The sequence below is a fragment of the Chiloscyllium plagiosum genome, chromosome 5, assembly GCF_004010195.1.
Source record: "Chiloscyllium plagiosum isolate BGI_BamShark_2017 chromosome 5, ASM401019v2, whole genome shotgun sequence".
Taxonomy (NCBI): Eukaryota; Metazoa; Chordata; class Chondrichthyes; order Orectolobiformes; family Hemiscylliidae; genus Chiloscyllium; species Chiloscyllium plagiosum.
This window is the reverse complement of record NC_057714.1, coordinates 18,049,151-18,074,133: the sequence shown is the minus strand read 5'-3', so window position 1 is coordinate 18,074,133 and position 24,983 is coordinate 18,049,151. Positions and strand designations below refer to the sequence as shown.

General features: G+C 37.8%; 1 protein-coding gene across 3 annotated transcripts in view; it reads right to left on the bottom strand.

The window, feature by feature from the left end:
• Positions 1-215: 215 nt before the first annotated feature.
• Positions 216-24,983, bottom strand: part of LOC122549735 (lysophosphatidylcholine acyltransferase 1-like) — a 157,660-nt gene continuing 132,892 nt past the window's right edge. For 2 of the 3 annotated variants that reach the window (XM_043689657.1, XM_043689658.1), the window contains exons 11-15: positions 22,857-23,010; positions 14,058-14,156; positions 9,156-9,294; positions 3,899-4,325; positions 216-2,176 (exon numbers count right to left, since the gene is read on the bottom strand). In XM_043689657.1, the coding sequence (XP_043545592.1) occupies positions 4,132-4,325; positions 9,156-9,294; positions 14,058-14,156; positions 22,857-23,010 (586 nt within the window). In that variant the 3' untranslated portion in view covers positions 216-2,176; positions 3,899-4,131. Of the gene's footprint in view, positions 2,177-3,898; positions 4,326-9,155; positions 9,295-12,640; positions 13,017-14,057; positions 14,157-22,856; positions 23,011-24,983 lie in introns of those variants that run through there. The other variant, XM_043689659.1, reaches the window with a different exon arrangement.

The window sequence follows — 24,983 nt, the reverse complement described above, 5'->3', positions numbered from 1 at the left end:
TTTCAGCCCAAACCTGCACACTATCCAGGTCGTACTTCATTTGGACTTGGACTGTGTCACTATCTGAGGTATCACATGACAGTGGAAAAGCAGCAATCAGGTTTTGGGGAGTCAACAAAATTCTAGCCCTTGATCTGTTCTTGAAGTTAAGAAATCACTTCTTGCATAATTATTTTGCTTTGTGCTCAATAACCTAATAGCAAAGAAATAAAAGCTTTGTTTTTGACATTTATTTATACAGACAACTCATAACTTTACGGAGATACAAAAGTCCAAATGTAAGTTTGAGCAGGGATCCCTTTATGCACAATGAAAACTTGAAAAACATGATCAATTACGGCAACAAATTTCCAGACGTAATTCATCGTGAAACTTTAACTCAAGTAAAATGTCCAATTTTGTTCAAAATAAATGTAAAATACAGTAGTACACAGGTAGTCAAAAAGTAGCCTCCTGCACACTTTTATAGATCCTTTCAAAGACAGCCAAGAACACACAAGATAGCTTGCCTGAGGTATTTTTGATAGAAATATACATATTAAAAAAGATTACAAAACCTAATAAGACCTATGTCTTAAAATGGAATTGCACACTGATGTTAATATTATTTGCACATTTACAAACATTAAGACAATTACAAATCAGATGACGTTTCCATGGATTTACACAGTTATGCAGTCACTTTAAAAATTAGTTCAAAAACAAGTTATGTTCCAAAAGCTATAATCCCAATAATCTCAAGCACAGCATGCAAAGTTTGTGTTATTTGGACAGCAACTAGTTTTAATAAACAATATCCAACTTCCATAGATTTATTTAATTTGTTTAGAACTTGATTGAAAACATTCATTCTTACCACAGTGAAACTGCACTGATCCCAGGTTTCAAAATCATGTGACCCAGTCACCTCAGTGAAACACAGAGGGGAATTTGAAACAAACAAAATCAAGTCAAAAAATACAAAGTACAATACATTTCAAAGAATATCACTAAAAAAGATTCACCTGGAATTATTCATAATATTTGGATAAGTCCAAACTCTTCCCTGTTGCACTGTAATCCTCACTGAGGCTCATCACATTGTGCTGGAGCGTATTATTTCTCCCCCATAAGCCACAAACATGACTGTAAAAGGAATCTTAAATTCAACATCTTCAACACAATGTGGACAGTACCAAGATTTATTAAGTTTTGATCTGATTCACTATTCACATGGAAGGATTTACATGCATATATTACTTTAAGTTATTAATCACAATTATGCAATAGTTGCATTCAATTTTGAAGACTATTTGATTACACAACTGGCAGTACCATTGTGTCCTGTTCAGTAGGATTATAAATTTCACAGTATTCCTAATTCCAATTTTTTCTCCACATCAGTTTGAAAATTTCCTAGATAATATCAATAGTGACATTAATACTGCTGGATGTTCAGCAATAAATGCTTCATGTCATTCCAGCATCGGTTTAACAAAAAGGTGCTTATATAGTTATTAAGAACAATGCTCTGTCAATTTGCTTTGAATCATTCCTGATATTAACCAAAAATTAAGATACACAACCATTTTAAATAGTGAGCTTCAACATAATTCTCAGTTATGTATCGTTACACTGCATCAACTTTAGTTCCATATTGATTCCTTTAGACTGATGGACTGAGCAACTTGAGCTGTAGATGCACCATTCATTGGCTTCAGGGTATTCATCATCATACACCATCATTCAGCCAAAAGGGCAGAATAAACAACATTTACAAAGCTTTGAGATAAAGAGCAGACAACAGATTTGAAATCAGCACAATGCCACATTACAACTAAAATATCCCAAAGCACTGTAATATTAATTTTCAAAAACATATAGATCCATTTAAGAAAAATTATTGATGATTATTGGGGGGGGGGGGGGGAAGGAAAGAAAAAATAAAACTAATCATAACGTAGAAGTGTTAGTTTACCTATGAAATTAACTTCACACAGTAATGGGAGTAGATCTGTAACATCATTTCATATGGGCAAAATGCAGAATTCCTGTACTCCTGTGCTTTTATCATTTTATCAACAAAAATGAGACAATTGAAACACCATTTTTTCTGACATTAATGCGTACTTTGCTTCCATCCATATAATTTTACATGCTTCAAACCAAACTTGACAAAAGGGCAGGCAGTTAAGACCTTTAAAGAGAAAAAAAGTTCCCAAGTGAGACAGAAATTGAAATCACTTTACTCCATTTTACAACTTTGCAATCTAACAGTTTCACTCCTCCCCCTTCATTCAAATGAAAAAAAAATAAGCCATATTTCTTCAAAACACTTCATCCATTTTTTGCTGGTGGAAAGCAGAAACATCAGCAGCCCCATACCTGACCTAATTTTCTCTGGCAGTAGTACTGGACCTGCAGCATTCAAAACTCATGTCAATTCCTATCTTGAATAACTTTGATAAAGTGCTATTTGCCAGATTTAAGGGGACCAAACCAGCCAATCATGTGAATCAATTCAATACTGACTCAGGTATATTAATTTCCGTTTTATCCAGATAACGGCAATCTTCTGGACTGAGTAGGACTATAGAACCATAGTATGGACCTTCCAATGCAAATCATATATATTCCTCCATTTCTCAAGTTGAAGTGGCAATAACTACGACTCGACCACTTCTCAAATGGGACAATTTGGAAATGCATAGAATTAAACTGAGTAAAACTCCTTTCTTTAAAATGTCCACTCATCATATATGTGGCATCCTTACACGTTGTTCAATGGTGATAGTTACTTAACATTACGAGTATAATTATTTTTAGTAGAATCAGCTACATGACATGACATGAAATAGCACTAATTAGATTTAAATAATTCAGATCTTCAAGTTTAATAGCATTGTGGTGAAACACTATCGTGGAATTTCTCACTTTTTTGTCTGTCATGTCCAAGATTCTACCACTACTGCTATATATGTATCCTTCCTTTGTAACTTCACTTTTGAAGTTAGTTTTCAGATATTTATCATTCTTTCTTAACTCCCTTTTCTCAAGTTTTAGGTAGCCCTACATTGGGCAAATATTCAATACAGATGAACCATACAAATGAAACAACATATATTATTCCCGATTAGCACATAACCGATTGTTCTTTATCTACAATGAAACAACTTTGCCTTCCCATACAGCAGACAGGATGGCTATTTTCATATTCTGCTTATGCTATTAAGCCTTTGGCATGCATCACCTCATTCAAAATCTTGCTAACAAATTTCCATCATAAGTCATCTGCTTATTGGTCTGTCACTACTTATTTTCATGCTACCTTCAAGTTAATTTGCTTTGCAATACTTCGAGAATATGCTATTTTAACAGATCAATAAAAAAAATTACTTAAAAAATTAACCAAATGAATTAGATGGGATAATTGCCCTCAAGTATTTTCCATTACATTGATATATTAGCAGTAATCTTTAAAAATAACTCCAATCATAATGAAAATAATCTGGCATTAGAGTAAAGTTATATTCAGAAAATTAAACATTAATTCGAACACTGATGAACCCTCACACTATGTTCTTTAAACTTAATTCACATTTTTCTCTTTCCAGTCATTACAGCAAGGGAAGTGAACAGTAATGACACAAATATTATATAGGCAACAGTGTCCTAATCAGCACATCATTAAGTGTACAGAACACACTACAACAAGAGTTTGTTATATTGTAACACTGGCAGGGAAACATGATAACCCCACCTTCTGCAACCATTTTTCAAAAGCTTTGTGGTTAAAATTAAACAAACAGTTAATTGGACTACAAACAGATAAAAACACAAAAATCCACTAGCACAACTGAACTACAAGCTTTAAACATGCATAGTCACCATAACTTGTACCACAAATATGTGAATGGACCTGAATAGGTGCTTGGTTCCCTTCAAAGTTTAGGTACAAATCGTGAGCATCTTCCCAATCTTTGCTTCCAATGACAGTTACATTTTCTCTTAAAACCAAGTTCAAGTCATAGCACACTGGAAAAATGATAAACACAAATGGCAGTTGAGTTCATACAGTAAAGTACAGAAATAATGTGAGCGCCCTAAATTGGTCCACCCCCCCTCACCAGGAGAAGGATTTTATCCAAGGAATTAGTTAATCTTTTTGTCCAAAGTACCATCTTCTTTATCTTCCTCGTGGAGATCAGGTGAGAAGTCTGTGCAAAACCCATTAGCAGTTGCAGCAAGCTGCTTTTCCATGCAATCTGTGACAGCCATCATCTGGTGTGGGTAAAGGTACTCCTCAGCATAGTCAGGATTCGCATGCGAAAACTTGCAGAAGTCCACTGAAGTTAGAGAATTGACATTTTTATCATGTGTGGACAGTTGCCCTAAATGCAACTTCAAAGTGTTAGAAAACCTAACTGTTGGAAGTCTTTTAATACTTGGATCAAACAATTGCTGGACTGTAAGTTTTTTTTGGGTGGTGCTGGTGGTGGGGTAGAGGAAGAGGGGAGGGATCAGAGTCCATATTATTGTGGATGTTGAAGAAACTTTACCATGGATTGGGTCAGGAGCTTATTGCATCCACTATTGTTTCATCAAAAGTGGTTGTACAGTAGTTGCCATACATTTTTAAATTATGCTTCACAAGCATCATTGGAAAGGCCAACACTTATTGTCCATCCCTAGATGCCTTTGAGAAAATGCTGCAGACCATCCATTAGTACATCCACCATGCTTTCCTGGTCATTCAGAAGTCTGGATGAAGAATCCAGAATGCAAAACCAAATCTCAGTTTTAGAATTCAAATTCATTAAGTTTCAGGATCACTATAAAGACCAATAACTAATGCTTTTAATGGAAGGAAACCCTCTGTCCTCCCTGGTTCATGGCTTTTGTACCACCACAATTTGGACTTTTTTTTTTAAAAGAACTTAGTGACTCGGCAAACAGTTAGTCTAATAAGGTTGTGGCCTCAGTACCTTCTGGAGGAAGCCAGAGATGAACAATAAATACCAACACCGCCAGTAATTCACGTCCCTTGAGAATGAGAGAGGAATGAATCGACCCAGTACAAAGTTTGACCTCAACATGCCAGATTCTCTTACACATTCATGACTGCTACATGCTAGTTTCCTCATTAACAGTGAAATTTAAAATGCAAATTGTGGTGTTTCCATGGCAACTTTCTGTTCCAAAATTCATACAGCACTCTGTTTGGTCAGAATCATTAGTGGCTGCTGCCATGGCCCTTCCAAGAGATGTATTCACATTCTGGGATTTGGGATGATGTTTACTGCAGTGGCAAGTGAAGCCTCGGGAACATTTCCTAGATAATGGTAAGGTAAATGCAGGGTTTTGGGATAGGGGGAGGCTTGGATTTGTGTGTGGGATGTTCTTTAGAGGGTCGATGCAAATTTGATGGGACAAATTATCTCTTTCCACACTGTAGGGACTATGATTCTATGATAATGTTTGTGCACCTATTAACAATTTAGATATTTTCTAATCAACTTGTTTAGGGATGCTATTACCAACCTTTGGAGCAGATGGAACTTGAACCCAGGCCTCCTGACTCAGAGGTAGGAACTCTAACATTGCACCACAAGAACCCCTCATTAACCATCTAAGCTTACTAATGGCATAAATTTTAATAAGGACTTTTAAGAGTACAATTCACTACTGAAACATAAGAATTTGTTAAACATAAGTAATGACTTTTGACATTGTTATATTGTACAACATTTTTCTTTATGTTAGAGCTACCTAATGCATCTGGAATCAAAAATCAAGACTTGCAGGGTAGACACGTTGTTGGTTAGATTATGCATAAAACTCCAAAAACACTGTCCCAGAATTCGCCAAAAGTTCTCTGGATGTCAGATATAGCAATATTTATTTCATTAACTGAAACCATACTATTCAAGACAATTCTTCTGAAGTGCACTTAGAAACTCATCTTTCTGGCTGACCTTCCACTCTTATCCAAGGATGATTAAGTCCTTCATTTTTTGTACTTTAATTTCCTACAAATGTTTCCCTCTTTCATCCTAGTTGATGGCTCATTTAATATATGCAGTAATGTAATGGTACCATTGTTGATTTTCAGCTCTAATCAAATTGATGCTCCACTTGTTCTATCCATTATGTGCTCTCTCCTCAGCAATGTAGTTTTCCAAATCAATACTGCACCCCCACCCCCCCCCCCCTCCCCACCGCACCTCACTTCACTTCTAAAACTTTCTTATCTTCAGCAAACAACTCATCTCCAGGTAACCTTTCCGTAGCATTAGATATGGCTGACCCCAGCAACATATTTCTCAGCTCAATGGGGCATTTCTCAATTGATTAGCTGATATTAGTCTCAGCTCACTATTTTCTTCCAGTTCCAGCTTTGGTGGCTCCCTAAATGATAATACCTTGGTTGATTTTTCTTTATCTGCATGCTGTCCCTTAACAATATCATGGAGTCAAGTTTCGCGCGTTCATGACGCATCCTGCCCATATCTCCAACACTTCTGTGTTTCTGACTTTCAGCCCAACAATATTTTCTGATAAATATTGAGATGACCAAAGGTATTGACTTTGGCTCCTGCCACAAATCCTTTATATTTTCTGGGAATTTCAGCCATAACAGTATTTTTCAACCTGAGGTTGACAATTTAAATCCTTGTTCTTAAGATAAAGTTTTGACTATTTTCACCTGTATAACATCAGCTCATCTTAACTCACCAGCCCTCACTGCATTCCCATCTCCAGACTCAAATATGACCACGATTTTAGATATGGTCACCCTCACTCCCTTTTTTGATTTGTTGGAGTAGGCTGGTTTAGAGGTCAGGCCAGCTAACCTGGGAAGAACTCAGGTGACTGCCCACTGTCAAGGGGCTGGGCAGAAGCCTTGTAACAGGGGTGCGACATACTGTACAAAAATTACAACAAAGTTAAAAATAGAACCCTAAGCCCCATTCACTCCCCTTACCCTATACATGTCCTTTGCTGTTTTCACATGGCCCAATCACTGCCTATGCCCATCAACTTCCTATGCTCAACTACTACTTGCATGCACCATTTTTTCTACATTCAACTGTAACAACTCACCTAGTATCTAAAAGGACACACTTATGCTGGAGGAAAAACTGTTCTATTGCTTAAAATTCAATATTGCAAGCTACACTTTGTAAAAAATATTCATTCACACCAACATATTTTGGAACCATCTTGACAGATTCAACATGTTTGGACTGTCTTTAACAGGTCTGCACAATCCTCGACAATCCTGAACGAGGTTTCACAATTCCAAAGAGTTTATACACTTATTCCACACAAGGTGGTTGGGAAGTTAAGGAAAAGTTAAAAACGAGGGGAGTAGTATTGATAAAACAATTTTTTGGTGATGTCATATTTTAATCCAGTTTTCCAATCATTTCAAAAACAAAAGCTGTCGAAAAAAGCTACCCTTCCCTTAGTTCCCTTTCCTAAAAAGATATTAATGAACCCTTTCTCATTGGCAGAATAAGACTTAAAATAGTGTGCTCTTTGGTTCCTCAACATGCAAGCTTATACATATTCCATTCTACACTAAACTTCAATCTTCATACATACTGGACCAATTGAGATTTGAAGTTCCCGAAAGTGGCTGTACTGTCCTTGTTGCTTTACCTGTAACTTTCTGAATAACAGTTGGATTGCAAGAAGGATGTAACTGGTTCATTGAATAGAATCCCTACAGTGTGGAAACCGGCCCTTCAGCTCAACAAGCCCGCACCAACACTCTGAAGAGTAACCCACCAGCCTCATTCTCCTACCCTATTACTCTACATTTACCCCTGACTAATGCACCTAACCTACACATCCCTGAATACCATGGGCAATTTAGCATGGCCAATTCATCTAACTTGCACATCTTTGGATTGTGGGAGGAAATAGGAGCACCCGGAGGGACAGAAAGTACTTTAGCCAAATTTGTAGATCACACTAAACAGTGGGAAAGTAAGTTGCAATGAACAAATAATAAATGCACAAATGGAAATGCATTGATTAGGTGAATAGGCCAAAATTTGGCAGACATAGTTAAATGTGGATAAGTATGAGGTCATCTGTTTTGGTTGGACAAATAGCAAGGCAGCTTAATATCTAAATGGAGTGAAACCCTGGAACACTTCGGTACATCTGACTGCTTTTGTGCACAAATTGCAAAAAAACTAGTAGATAGATATTAAGGCAGACAAATGAAATTTTTAGCATATATTGCTAAAGGAACAGAATATAAAGTTGGGAAGTGTTGCTGCTACGGTACAAAGCATTAGCGAGAGCGTAGAATTTTGGTCTCCTGAGGGTGAACGTGGGTGTATTGGAGACAGTTCAGGGGAAGCTTGTAAGATAGATTCCAGCGATAAGGAATTTGTCTGATGAAGAGAGATTGAACAGTTTAGGGCTCTATTCTCTGGAGCTTAGAAGAATAAAAGGAGATTTAATTGAGGTATACAAGAGGCAAAAAGGGTCTGAATCTAGATACAGAAAGAATGTTTCCTCGTGTGGAGCAATTTAGAATAAGAGATCAATTTTAGAATAAAGGTAGCAGATTTAAAGCAGAGTTGAGGAGAAATTACTCCTCTCAAAGGATCCTGAATCTGTGCAATTCACTATGCCAGAGCGTGGTGGATGCTATGACAGAGTAAATTTGAGGAGGACAGAGACATTTAATTAATGAGTAGAAGTGTTATGGAGATCTGGCAGGAAAGTGGAGTTGAGGCCAAGGTGAGATCATATCAAATGGCGAAGCAGGCTTGAGGATGAATTGCCACTCCTGCTCCTTGTTCTTTAGAACAAGCTTGACAGCTGAATAGTATTTTTCTACTCCCAGTTAATATGAAGATTGAATAAGTTAGTAAGTCTGATAATTTTGAAGGAACCTAAATTACAATTTAAAAACTAGGAATCAATTTGCCAAAGTTTGTAAAAATTGAAAATAATATGTTTGACATGAAGTGTCAGTTTAGTGATAATGGAATTAATATGAAACAGCATGACTGCAATAGTAAACCTGCAAGAGACAGACCCCAAGCAACTTTACATAGGACTTTTGACATATATCTGTTGACATTTTCTGGACAAGTAATGACTTAACTGAGTATTTTAGGGCTTCAATAAAATGAATATAAAACACTTACTATAACTTATTTTCCTCTGCTGAGTAGCATCAATAACTGTGAAAAGTTTTGATACATCAAGCTTATTTACTCCCAAAGCAGTCTTCAGAATGCAGGCCAGGTCGTCTTCTGTTATAGTTTGATCAATTGACTCATACATCTATTAAAGAAATATAAAAGTGTTCCAAAATTACATATCTGAAGTTATACCCAATACATGAGAACAAAATACAATTGTAATGCTGCTGTGGAGTGCTTAAATATACTCAACTAAACACAAAGGTGATTTACTATGTTACTACCAATGCTATAGGTAACCTAACTTGAAAGAAACAATTTCCCTAAATTCCTCAAGCAATTATAACAATTTTACATAAGGCTTTTTTAAAATATATATTCTATTCCATTCTGCATCTGAATAAGAATTTATTTACACAAATGGAAAACTGGAAAGTAATGATCTTGATTACGCACGATACTTAGCATCAAACCAATGTAAGCTTAGATGTTATATTTTAAATATCCCTTAAAAATACAAGCAGCAGAAAGCTAGTTAAAGAAGGGAAATGCCACTTCTTGTTCATTTATTGCTAGAAATTAATACAGGGTACATAAAATAGATATTGGGCAAAACAAATGAGGCAGCTATAAATGGAAAATGTTCAAAACAGAGTTAAACTCAACCGGAAATTGGAAGAATTAATAGACATTCAACTTAGAAAGAAATTAAATTTCTAGTAAAATAGTTAAGTAAATTGTAATGGACACATCAGGTCTTTCAAGGTTATAAAATTATTTTGTATACGAAGTTAAGCTCGTTTATACTTTACTGACCTACTGTCCCATAATTACTCCTTAAGAATTTTGACATCCTTGCATTGTTATATTAATCTCACTGGTATGTTCTGAAGCTCATTTAAAATTGTTGATGTCGTAATGGAACTTAAGGAATCGCTGCATCAGTGTGATCTCAAGAGTTGGTATGATATTCTAATTGTTTTTAATTCACAATATTGTAATAGATTAAAATTTAAAATGATCAACTGGATTTTTAAGTCTGCAAAGACATATCCAGAACACCACCGAGTTCACCATCCATAATATAATCCATTTACCATTTTTCTCACACTAATTGATTTTGCCTAAGTGCTGAAGACTGGAAATCATAAATGATGATGGAAGTGCAAAGCTTTAAGCTTGAACAGGCTTGATATTCAACATTCTCAACTACAGCAGTGATCAATAAAATGGAAGGAACCAAGCATATCTGTAATATTTTATCACACCCTCAGGACAATCCAACTATATTGAATTACTTTGGAAATTTGAGGAGGGTATACTAGCCTAGACACTGAAGGAATTTCCATTCTTCAAGCACTGCAAATGGAGCATTGATTTGTGTAAGAGTCTGCTAGATACAGTCTACTTAACAATCAATCACAACCCCAATGTCACATTTGACAGATACTCAATCCTGGATACGGATTCACTTTCAGAGAATAATGCCTGTAACATTGTGCTAAACTGTACTGTGGACAAAATTGTAGAATAGAAGGCAGTAAAAGCCCTGTTCAAATCATTTGGTCTGCGTCATTTCATAACTGAAATTAAAAACTAACCCAATGGCGGATGATGTAACCATTATTGGTTGTTGGCAAAAACTCACCTGGTTTATAATTCCTTTAGAGAAGGAAATCTGTCAACCTTTCCTGGTCTGGACTACATGAGACTTCAGACCCATGTAATGTGGTTGACTCAACTGCTTTCTGAAATGGCTTTGACAGCCTTTTAGTTCAAGGACAATTAGGGATGGACAACAAATACTAGCAATACTCTCATTTCATAAAAGAATAAAGAGGTAAAAAAGGGACTCTTTCATTTTGGATATTTGTAATCTTCCCTTAGTTTTTATGGAAATAAAAAAAATAAAAATAAAAAACGTAATAGTACTGCTGTTGAACAGTCAAAATTGAAAATAATTTAGAATTATATGAAAAATGGAATAGCTTACAGAAAGTGGAAGAACTATTTAATTTGGTTAAAACGTGACATAAGGCAATCAGCAAAAAAAATCAACCAAAATTGCTTTGAGTGTTTAAAAAAGGTATAGGGTGCTTGGTTAAGACACAGCAAGGTCTGATGTGAGCAATTAAACTGAAAAAACAACTTGACTGCTCGGAAAGATTCAATCTATGGAATGATACTGGTTACCATTAATGAAAAGCACATGCATCATGTGAAAAACAGAACTGGAATCATTGATGCAAATTAGCAACATTAAAATGAGCAACTGCAACAATGCTTAATGCAGCAATAAAAAGGTCTTGTATTGACCTCTAACACTGTATCCTGACTTGTTGAACCACAGCTAAACATCCTGGACTCAAAGAAAGAAGGTTTCTATCACAACCAAATCCACAAAGGAAAGGCAATTAAATCAAAGCAGGAAGGAAAATTGGTATAAAATACAAAACTAAAAAAAGCACAACAAAAAAGAATAATGTTTAGTCCTTAATTAAAATGCTTTTTTGTGCTTAGAAGTATGATTGATTCAAACTGAACATATCATCCACAGAACCAGAATTCCCAATCGAAAATAACCCGAGCCCTCTGATGTTATGAGGAAATATTATACAAATTAGGCCTATCTTGACTAGAATTTAGATAGTTAAGGGCGATCTGATGGAAGTCTTCAAGAAGCATTTAATCTTGCCATATTAACTACTTAAATAACTTTTGCCCAGTTGAGAAACAGAATGCTTCAAAATCTTGCTTATAAAAGCAAGTGGGTACCTGGTGACTTGTGATTTCTGCTTAGAGACTGCGTGACAACATCACTTTAAATGGGGCTGCTGCAACTGCAGCAGTTGCTCTATGGTGAATGGGCATGGTGTCTCCTTGGATTCTCCAGTCACACAGTTGAGTAACCACTATGCATCAGCTTCAGAACATCAGGTTGCTCATTATTGGACAGGTTCAAGGAGCGTTCTCTCACAGGTAGTTCTTCCAGGCAGGCTCAGGTAGTACTGTAGGCAGGGGCAGCTCTAGCTCAGAATTATAACGTGAGCACAGAGGGAGTTACAACCAACCTCTGGCTGAGGGGTACAATTTTAACACAGAGAAACACAGTCAGCTTGTGGCTGTAAGAAACAGTGAATCATTTTTAACAGTTGGGGTTGTAGCAGCCTCCTGGCTGCTAAAAGAGACAGATTGCTAATTGGCTAAAGAGCAAGGGATGCTGAATACATTGGCCAAGTAAAACTCCAAAATGACATTTGCATAACATAAAAGGCAGTTAATCTGGACAGCTATACCAACTACTTATCTACCAAACAAAGGAGGGCTGAGACAGAAAGACACCAGGTCCTACTACACAAAGAAACAGGTAACATGGCATCTGAATGATTAACTCTTGTTTCAAGCTATTAAGTGTTTCTCCCTGATCAGCCAGAACCAGAGAAAGTTCCAGAAAACCATCTTAAAAAAGGTATAAAATATGGGTTCACCTGCAAACTGCTCTTGGGAATCATCTGAGACGACCAGCCTGGAAAGAGGCAGAGACCAGCTGACCATCCAGAGATCGAGAAGCAGCTGTGCAGAGACTGAGCCAAAGCCAGAGCCACAGAGAGTGACTGCATAAATTTGTAATTTTGTTCCTAATAAAGTGGGAAGTTTTGCTTTCGCTAGCAGCTTGCATTCATATTGATTTAATCACTCTGGTGTTGTGCGACACCTGGATAAATTCATTCATGACATTCTGCTCCGAGTTGTCTGCAACATGTTTAAAGAGGAACCAGACAACTGAGTGATGGAGAGGGGACGACTTCTGGTTAGGAGTGAATCTTCAGACTTCAGTGCAGCTCTCTGCGAATAAGGGAGTGCCTGCACAAAAATAAGCCGAACAATGTCCTGAGTTATTGTGTTACACCAATGTCAGCTTCTGGACAGGGTTTGCAGTCACAAGGTCTGGGTGGCAATCACAACCTGATATCCCTAAAGGTTATAGCTGCTTTTTCTTTTGAAAAGAAAGACAGTGGTCATTTTAAGCAGTTTTAAATGGAATTTCACAGTTCTCTACTCATATGTTCACGCAGGACATCACTGATGCAATGTTATTCAGATCTTACCTATCATTTTCTTCTCCCTTGATTTGGTCAGTCAGGTAATAAGGGTATTAAGCTTCTCAGCCACCTCTGGCTTCCTGCAGATACGGGGTGCAATGAAGAGCACCCACATAGAATTGAAAGCACTATTGCCAACTAGCAATGCTCACGAAAAAGATTCGTTTCCATAAATTTTCAACTCATTTGTGACCACAACCACCAGATTTTGCAGGTCTGAGCTAGGTACCCTGGGAGCTGCTACACTCTATATACTAGGGCACTCACAATTGCTAGCCTCTTTCAGGTCTTTGGCACATGAAAGAATGCGTAGTGAGTGATAAGCATATGATCTCTTGACGTCTAATGACACCTCAAAGAAGAAAGATGCAATACAGTCTTCTCTTCATACAGGCAAAAAATAGTTGGGGTTAATCTTTGACAGAGTTTATTGTGTAAGACCTGTGGAACATCAGGCTTGATGGTCAACTAGTATGTTCTTGCCTGGTGCTGCCTTAGTTACATTGTTCCTGCACACTATATCACAAGCATAAATATTAAACTTAAATTACTCAAAATGGAATTATGCTACAATGTATTTAATTGTTATAATGAAAATCTTAATTAAAAAGTTTGTTTGCAGACTAAAATTGAGACTTTTGCTACATTTCAAGAGACTATGTTTAAGGTACATATTTTGCCCCAAGCACCAGGTGCACGCACTAAAAGTTATTTTAGTTAGTTTCATGGAAACTGTGCAGAAAGCAACTTTTGATTGCAAGCCCAAACAAAACTAACAAGTATCTACTTGAAAGATACTTACCCTAAATGCCAACTTAATTGTTTCATGCGTTTTAGATGGTCTTGATACTACTGATAAGGCAATCACATACTCTCTGATATCAATTGTTCCATTTTCATTCTGAAAGTAGGAATAATTAAGTTCAGTAAACTGCAACAAAAATCTACAAATCTACTGAGAACAAACACTGACTAAATATTTCACTGTGACTAAATACTTCAGCAATGTACTTCAAAATAGCATTGATTACATTTATTACATCTAAAATGTTTTAGAGTTTATTTTACTGTCATGAAGATTTTCTTCCAAGGTGACAGCAGAGGGTGCTGCATACTACAGAAGCCTATCTTGTGAAAAGTCTCAGAAACCAACATATCTACACAATAACCACAAACCATGCTTACTCCAAGATCCTTTCGAAAGCGATATAACATATGAATATATTGACAACTTATATTGATTCACAGTAATTTTTGTAAAGAGTCTTGCTTTTTTTAAAACTATTTGAATCTGACATATGACCCAGTATACTCAATGACCACAGCTATTTAAACTATTTATTTTTCCAACTACTTCTAACCAGTTGCAATTAATCACTGCACCAACTTTTTTCTGATTACAGTAATGACAAAAATTGTTTGCTTTGGTTTTCTCTTGTATCCAGCTTATCGCTACTCTCACTCACTAACTGAAGCTGTACAGCAGTGTTAGAGTACTCAAGGGAAAATCATAATTCACTACAGACAGCAAAACGTGTTCGCTCACAAATATTCTGATCCTAAGTAGATTATCTTCTTGTCAGTCAATGAATCTCAACTTGCATGGCATACATAATTTATTTGAACTGGAGGGAATGCTGTGAACTTTAAAATACTGACCACAGCCTTATAGCCAATCTGTCAGGAAACTGGACACGCGATACATTGATTTGATTTGGTTTGGTTTGGTTTGGTTTGGTTTGTGTGGAGGGAGGAAATGACGACTGAAGAGAACTTGATTCTAACACTTTATAGCAAAGATCACCTTGACCCTGAATAGTCAGAGGCTGGATGGGTGCACTATGGGATCTTTCAAGTCCTGACACCAGCAGCCCACTGGGAATTGGCCAAATTTGAATGTTCAATGGGCAATGTTCTGCTCTCTAGGACCCTCTAAGTTTTTAGATCTGATTTTGAGTGGGAGACTTCAGATGGTTCCAACTTACAGAAAATGATAAGTGGGAAAAAAATCTTGTCTAACACCTGGGCAAATGTACAACTGCTATAACCTATATTCCCCTGACCCAATTATCCACCTCTTCACACGTTTATCTTATGCTGAATATTCCCTCAGCATCCTTAACTCTTCAAATTTCTAACATGCTGTCTGCACTTCCTTGCCAACTCAACTTTAACCATATCCCCTCACACCTTGCTCTTACCCAGCTTATACACACTACTCCATCATCTCATCCACCTTAAGCCCCTCACCACATTGCAACCTTTCACACTCAACTTCCCTTGAGAGGGTTTCAAACAGCTTTGGACGTTTAAACAAGATGGCGGCAGTTAATGCCATAAAAATAGCGCATGGTTTGTTTTTCTCACAATCCAGTGCTGAAGCAACATTATTAGGGTCAATTTCTGGTAAGGCCGGAGTTGGGGATTCCTGGTCAGAACTGTGGAGCTCCATTTTAGTAGAGAAAAGTCGCAGCAGAGTAGCTGCTCAATGGTGATAGCCACTCTCTGGGAGAGTAGGGCCTATATTCTGTTATTGACTTATTAGTGGAAGTTTTTCATGACCTGATTGTTCAGGGAAGATGAATAGTAACTCAAATTACTGCATGTCATTCTACTGACATTTGATCAGACATTTTTCTAATGACGTATTTGTAACTAGCTTCCAACAAACACAGAAGGGAAATCCAAGTGTGATTCAACCGCTGCCTTTTTACCTCTGAGAAAGAGACTTGCCATTTCAACAGAGCTCATAGATTTTAACAACCTTGGTCCAAATTTGAAAGAGAGGAATTCAAGAGGGGAAGTGGATAACTGCTTATGATATCAAGACAATATGTAGTATCAAGAACCCTATCAAAACTGGAATCAACAGGAATTAAGGGCAAAAGGCTCCACTAGCTGGAATCATACCTTGCACAAAGGATGACAATTTGGGTTATGGGAGCTCAGCCAAAGGATATCACTGCATGAGGTCCTCAGGATAGCTTCCTGGACCTAACTAAATCCAGAGGTAGGTTTGTCTGATGTTTATATAATATTCAGCACCATTTGCTACTGCACTCATGCTGAAGCAATCCTTGTCTAAGTGCAGCAAGACCTGGATAATATTCATGCTCTTGCTGATCGATGGCAGTAACATTTGCATCATGTAAGTGCACAGTAATGACCATAAAATGATCACCCCTTTAAATTTAATCATATACAATCGCAGAAGCTTCAATATCAGCATCCTAGGGTTAATACCAACCAAAAGCTGAATTGGAGCAACCATATAAAAAGACAAAAGCAAACCAGAGACTGGGAATTCTGCACTAACTTATCTCTGGACTTCTTGAAGCTAATCCAAATTCTAAAGGGAGTGCAGCCTCAACAACACACCAACAATGGCAGCTTGACACCATCCAGAACACAGCAGCCCATCTGACTAACATCTTATCTAACACTATCCACATTCACTCCTTCCAACATCAACACAAAATGGCAGCAATAACTCACCATCTACAAGACACACTGAAATAACTCACCATCTACAAGACACACTGAAATAACTCACCATCTACAAGACACACTGCAATAACTCACCATCTACAAGACACACTGCAATAACTCACCAAGGCTCCTTAAGTAGCATCTTCCAAACAAAAGTCTCCACCAGCAAGGAGGACAGGGGCAACAGATGCATGGGAACATCACCATTTGTAAGTTTCCTTCCAAGGCATCCCACCATCCTCTACTGCCATTCCTTTACTGTCCTGGTATAAAACTCCTGCAATTCTCTCCCAACTACACTTGTTTGTAGCTAGGTCGCATGGACTGCTGCAGTTCAATGTAGCGCAGCTAAACCTTTAGGGCAATTACGAATGGACAATGTTAGCCTAGCCAGTGATGCCCATAAAAGAAAAAAAGTAGCTTGACATGTGGAGAAATATTGGCTGCACAACTTGAGTAGTAGATCTATCTTTGAAAGATAACAATGAAACTTTTATGAATTGTGGAAGCAGCAAAACTGATCTCTCTATAAAGTTAGGAAGCAAACTCCATTGTACCTCTCAGTTTGTTCTTCACTAATAAACAAATTATAAACCATAGGGAAAATGTAGATGGTTGACATAAGTCAGAATCATAGAATGAAATAGCACAGAAGACGACCAATTCAGTCATTTGTGCTTCTGTTGGCTCTTCGATAGAGCCATTTCTTCCATTAGATTAGTCCTTTGGGATCAAGGATGACTTTCTTCCACTCAAGTTTAGGATCCTGAGGGAACTAATCATCCAATGCTGGATCCACATACCCTATCACAGGTGCGGGAAAGTGATGCTTGGTAGGTTTTTAATGCAGTCCTGTTTTTTGCATTTGTCCTCAACCTGGGCCTGGAAGCAATCCTCAAAACACTAGATCTCTTTATAGATGTTTCTATTCCAGTTTGAGCAGTCTTGGGCAACAGATTTCCACAACTTGGTGGGGATATTGCACTTTTTCAGAGAGGCTTTGACAACATCCTTGAAACATTATTCATACCCTCTTAGTAACAGCTTGCTATGGTAAAGCTTGGAGTGGAGATCTTATTTTGGATCTACTGGGTTAGGCATACAATAAAATGGCTCACTTATACATTTGACTGACTAAGCAGTGTTTTGGTGCTGGGGATCTTATTTTTTTCATCATAAGAAAAACCAGCTCAGCCTCTCCACTCTGCGCAAATATGTAATTCAAATCACTGGCATCATTCTAGTGAAATTCTTCTGCATCCTAATTCCTTTGAACAGCAAAGGAATTAAGACATATGATGAGAAGGCAGGTAAGTGGAGCTGAGGTCACAAAAAGATCAGTCATGATCTTATTGAATGGCGGAGCAGGCTCGAAGGACCAGATAGCCTACTCTTGCTCCTTGTTCTTATGTTTATGTCTTGAATACTTAAAATGCAAGATCTCAAGTTTGACAGTGCATCAGCTGATGACTAACAAAAGTTAGTTTCTTTTTAAATAGCCTTCTCAATTTGTCCTGAATATTCTATGTAGATTCATCCTCAGGCTCAGTTTCCCACAACCCCTTTAGAACTGTTGCAATGTGAACCATGTACATCGCTTCATTCTTCCCTCTAAAATCTTAATTCTGTATTCAATCAAAACTTTTTGATACATTAGAAAGAGCAGTGGTGCTAATGCAGACTTTGTGGGGGGAATATTAGATTAGATTAGATTACTTCTGGGCTACACTGTATATTTTTTTCTAATCTTAAAAGCAACTGCTAACACCTACTCATACATACCTCCCCACATCATTTGAGTTTTCTTCCATGTCAGTGTCTTTAACCCATCGGGTGTAATTTTTCCTAATCTGTCAAAATGCTATTTGAAAATATGTACATGCATCATCAATTAGACTAGCCACATCAACACTTAATTCAAAGTAGTTTATCAGATTAGCCAAACACACTTTGCCTTTAACAAATCGGAGCTGCCTTTCGTTTTTTTACTATACTTTTCCAGTTGATAATTAGATATGGTCTTAACGGTTCCCCAGCATCACCCTTGACTACTCTGTGATCATCAGGTTGGTCTCTCACCTGTTTTGTTTTTTTTGCGAGACAGAATGCAAAACTTGCAATTCTTTCATCCTGACATCAACCAGGTAGCTACAGAAGAGTTATAAAAGGCTATGGCACAAGCCTTCATAATTTGCACCCTCATTACTCCCAGTATTTCAGGATAACTGGATGACATTTTTCCATTCAGAGGAGCCAATCTTTTAATTACAGCCTCTATTTTAATTCTATCAAATATCAATTCTTCCTCATACTTTATTGTCACTGCTCTTGAAAAGTGAGATGGTTTCTGAAGCATTCAGTCTGCTTCAAGATAATCTTTTGTGGTTGCTAAATCGGTCCACCTTTCATGATGACGCTCTAAGTTTTCATGTTTTGATTTTTGGGCTCCATTTTAAAATTAGGTGCTAATACATTCCCAATTTCTGCATTCCATTTCATTTAATAAACTTCCATATTTTTCCATATTAATTTTGCCATATCTACTGTATTATTAACTTTGCAATAGCCATAGAGATCTATTTTCTGTCTCATTTTAATGCTTAGTTATCTTGTGTGTTCAAGTTTTGGATACTTGTTTCATGGTAATGCCCTATCTCTTAACCAGTCCCAACTGCACCTGTTTGAAAGCCTCCCATTATTACATTACTCTTATGCCCAATGTTTGATTTTAATTCATTCGGGTCAATTCCTTTTTATACCACTGTAGCCAGCCTTCTCCATAAGTATTCCAAGACTCATGACATCCTGATGACTGGTACCCAATATTTTACATTATTTTTGTTTTCACTAGGCTATTTATGATCCTTTGCGGTAACTGATTTGTTTTTATTTGCTCCCCCTTTGCAGATTCTTCAGTACTACCAAAATGAGAGACATTGGATCATGAGACAAAAATGGATGGCTAGTGGAAGATGGCATTATACCAGCTAAAATTGGTATCGCTTATATCCTCACGTCTGGGAGGAACTGCAAGTGAATTTGTAGAAATTCCAAATTTTGATTGTGACCTCAAACCCAATGCCATAGATTATTTATAGGAAAACAAATAAGAAGCGATGACCTAGAAACACACCCCCAGGATGACAGTATAGTCAATGTAGCCTGTTAGACTGACAGCTGTTAACACTGGAATGTTTTTTCCTATGTGATTTTTATGTTCGTGCAGTGACATCTACCAATAGAACGCTGTTAGGTAAACTGGAGTTAATGCATAACTGAACTCAGACACAGCCAGTGACAGTAACATGTAGCTGTTTTGACCAGCTTGCCTCTACAGTGAACATATTTCCTGTGGGCCAGTTAGAATCAGCATCCTTCAAATGGGAGTAGAATGCTAAATTGCCCTCTTTCCATGGTCATTAAGCAGTATCCTTGATTAGTAAAGGCAGGAGTCAGGAAAACATGATGAAATAAATATTCAGTTTTTCATAAAAATAATATATTTAATAGTCATACAGATGTACACCATGGAGACAGAGCATTCAGTTCAACTCGTCCAGGCTAACCAGATATCCACATTTAAATCATCATCCTGTCTACCTGTGACTTCACTTTCAAAGAACTATGAACCTGCACCCAAGGTCTTTGTTCAGCAGCATTCTCCAGGACTCTACCATTAAGTGTACAATTCCTGCCCTGATAAATGCAACAGTTCTCATTTATTCAAATTAAACTCCATTTATCACTCCTTGGCCCATTGGCCAATCTGAACAAGATCCCATTGGACTTGGAGATAACCTTCTTCCATGTCCACAGTATCATCAATTTTGACTTCACCTGCACACATACTAACCATTCCTATATTCACTTCCAAATAATTTATGTTAATGTCAAAAAAGCAGTAGACCCAGCAGCAATCCTTGCGAGACATTGCTGGTCACAGACCTCCAGTCTGAAAAACAATCCTCCATCACCACCCTTTGTCTCCTACCTTCACACCAATTTTGTATCCAAATTGCTAGCTCACCCTAGATTCCAAATGATCTAACCTTGCTAACCAGTCTACCATGCAGAACCTTGTCAAGCTCCTTGCTCAAGTTCATATAGACTATTCACTACCGTACCTTCATCACTCTTCTTTGCCACTTCAGAAGAACTCAAATCAAGTTAGTGAGACAATTTTCCACGCAACTTACGAGTCAGGTTTACTATCCATAATCATTCGAGGAGAAAGTGAGGACTGCAGATGCTGGAGATCAGAGCTGAAAATGTGTTGCTGGAAAAGCGCAGCAGGTCAGGCAGCATCCAAGGAACAGGAGAATCGACGTTTCGGGCCTAAGCCCTTCTTCAGGGCTTATGCCCGAAACATCGATTCTCTGGTTCCTTGGATGCTGCCTGACCTGCTGCGCTTTTCCAGCAACACATTTTCAGCTATCCATAATCAGTTCTTGCCTTTTCAAATACATGCAAATCCTGTGTCTCAGAATTCCCTCCAATAACTTACCCACCACTGACGTCAGGCTCTCTGTTTTATAGTTCCCTGGCTTTTCCTTACCACCTTTCTTAAATAATATATTAACCAACTTCTATTCTTCTGGTACTTCACCCAAGGTGATTGATGAAACAAATATCTCAGCAGGGGCCCAGCAATCTCTTCCCTAGTTTCCCTCAAAGTTTTGGGAGATCCCTGATCAAATCCTGGGGATTTATCCACCTTTATATATTTTAAGATGCCTAGCAACACCACCTCTGTAATATGGACACTGTGCAAGTTATTACTTTTTCTGCAAATTCTCTAGCTTCCATATCCTTTCTCACAGTACATTCTGACACAAATTACTCTTACAGTACCTCACCAATCTCCAGCAGCTCCAAACTGTCTTGTTGATCACACAGGAGCCCTAATCTCTCCCTAGTTGCTCTTTTGCCCTTGATATATTTGTAGGATCTCTTTGGATTCTCCTTAACGATCTTTAACAAAAGCTCTCTCATGTCTCTTTCTGCCCTTCTGATTTCAACTCTACTCCACCTGCCATTACACTCCTCTAGGGATTCACTTGATCCAATCTGTCTACACCTGACATGCGCCTCCTTTTTCTTGACCAGAGCCTCAATTTCTCTAGTCACCCAACATTTCTTATACCAATCAGCCTTGCACTTCACAATACCAGGAAACTGTCTCTGGACACACTTGTTTTTCAAGGCCTCCCACTTTCCGACCATCCCCAACTTGAGAATAGCCTCGCCCAATCCAGTTTTGGAAGTTCTTGCCTAATACCATCAAAACTGGCTTTCCTCCATTCTAGAACTTGGACTTCTTGATCAGTTCTATCCTTTTCCATAATAATTTCAAAACTAACATAATTATGATCACTGGAAACAAAAAGTGCACACCCCTCCCCACTGATACTTGGCTGGCCATACTTCCCACAATGAGAAGTTATGCTCCTTCTCTAATAGGTTCATCCACATACTGAATAAGAAAGTTTTCTTGGACACAAATTCCTCTCCATTCGAGCCCTTACACTATGGCAATCACAGTCTATGTCTGGAAAGTTAAAATCCCCTATCATTTCAATCCTATCATTCTTCCAGATGTCTGAGATCTCCTTAAAAATTTACTTCTCAATTCCCTGCTGATTACTGGGGGACTGTAGTACAATCCCAATAAGGTGATCATCCCTTTCTTATTTCTCAGTTCCACCTAAATCACTTCACTGGACATACTCCCAGGAATATCCTCCCCAACTACAGCTGCAATGTTATTCCTAACCAAAAACACCTCTCCCCCTTCTCCCTTGCTATCCTTCCTTAGCATCTCACCCTAGAATATTAAGCAGCTATTCCTGCCCTTCTCTGAGGCACGTTTCTGTAATAGCTATATCCAAGTCTCACGTTCCCAACCACATCCAGAGTTCATCTGCCTTACTGGTCAGGCTTCTTGCATAGAAATAAATGCAGATTATCAATTATTAATAATTGATAATGCTGGTCCAAATGTATAGGGTTTAAGTTTAGAGGCAAGAGCACATTTAATGCATCCAAAACAAGAACCGAAAAACCTATTGAACTCTGACGTTTAAGATAATTATAAACATAGTTTATAGTTTACCTCAGTGAAAAGTAAAAACATATCTCTTAGTGCATCACAAATAGGCAATTTCAAATAATGAGCAAAAGTCTCCAGAGTTGTCAGTCCTCCTTTCATTTTTTTGGCACTTTCTGCAAGTTCATCTAGTTCCTTTTCAATTTTATCAGGCTTCAAACTGAAATGATAATAAAAACATTATGATCACTGGTCAATTTCAAAATCCTGAGACAGTGACATTGTCTTAGCCAGAAAATGCTAAGAGCTATCATAGGTTTATCAAAATTAAATTATATTTGTAAACATATCTTTAGGAAAAAAAGATTTCTTTTCATGAAAGCACATCACTCACTGATACAAATTATATTCTATGAAAGGGAAACTAAAATGAAGCATTAAATTAAGTACACATTGAGTGTTCATCCCCAACCCAATTTTACATCACCGAAAAAGAAGCTGCAGGCTATTTAAAATATTTAATTTGAAACCTTTAAAAAAATAATAGAACACAAATTCATGTATTCAGTAGTGACCTCAACATACTTTAACACCAAGTCAGTGTTGAGCTTGTGCAGCTGGTGTGTGGTGGGGGTTGGGGAGGAGGAAAGCGGCAGTCTTGAAGATGTGGAATTAGACTCTGCAGAAGCAGAAAGTGCAAAGGCAGAATTCATGTAAAAAAAACATTTTGGTGGCACATGGGAGCACTCTGGCAAACTATGATTTTTAAGCAAATGACATATGAATTAGATTAAGTGCTCAATGGAAATGTGCCAGAGGAGTATGGAGAGAAACCAAGGTGTGATCTGGTGATTAAGTTTGGATTGATCATGTGTATCCAAATTCCTGGCATCACTGAAGCCTCAGCAAAGAGCAAGATTTTATGGCTGTGGTTAACTAATTCACAATTCTAGGCAGATATGCAGAGAGATTGACAGAGTCCGTCAAGATGGCTGAAGCAAGACAAAGAATATTGGTGCTAAAAAAGCAATGAGGAATGCCTTGACGGCTCTTCATAGATTTCAGAAGAGGGACATAATGAATAGCTGCGGCTTCAAGTCTGTGTCATCACCGGGAGAATGGGGTGCCAGAGGAGTTCTAATGGCAATGGATAGACAGTACCGGCAAAGGATCTGCCAGGTAAGAAATAAAATGATGAGCATGGCTGACTTGCAAATAGAATGTAAATGAACAAATCTGCGACAAAGATTCAGATAGAGAATTAATGTAAAACTAAGGGAAAGACTGTAAGTGTGCACATTACTAAAAGCTTACCAGTAAAGCAGACAGTTCAGGAGGATTAGAGAGTGAACCTCAACCAGTGGGTTTAACTAGGACTCCAGGAAAGATGCATTGTTACTTCCTACACCTGAAATTCAGGCAGGTAGATCTAATGTTGGAATGTGAGTAAAACTCAAGAACCAAAAACAGTAAAGTCCAAGAATTGGGAGAGTGGTAGATAAATCACAAGATCAATGCAAATGAGATAGCTAGTAAGTAGCATAAAGATTAGAAACAGCAGTAGTAGCCTAAGTGACACACACCAGTAAAACGTGGAGGAGTAGGTAAAGCAACTATGGGAACCTGGTGCAAAACAAAGTAAGGAACAGCAACTACAGCAAGATGTGAACCAGCTGGATCAGATCAGAGTTAATTCAGTACAGCAAGAAAAGGCATCCAAATTAGGAGGATAAAATAAATTCAGAGAGGCAGGTCAAAAAATAACGCAATGCTTTTTTTGAAAACCTCTATAATTTCTTCAACATACTTTTCCTATGTTAAAATTTTACTAAAATAAAAAGTTTGTTCCCGTGTTTTGGGAACATGAGCAATAACCAGTAGAGGGCACAGCACCCTATTAAAATATATTTTAATAACAGATATAGTATCGCTGAGGCTAAACGCCAGCTCGTGGACACCTCCTCCTACTGACCCCTTGACCATGACCCTACCTCCCACCACCAAACCATCATCTCCCACACCATCCATAACCTCATCACCTCAGGGAATCTCCCATCCACCGCCTCCAACCTCAGTCCCACAACCCCACACCGCCCGTTTCTACCTCCTGCCCAAAATCCACAAACCTGACTGCCCCGGCCGACCCATTGTCTCAGCCTGCTCCTGCCCCACCGAACTCATCTCTGCATACCT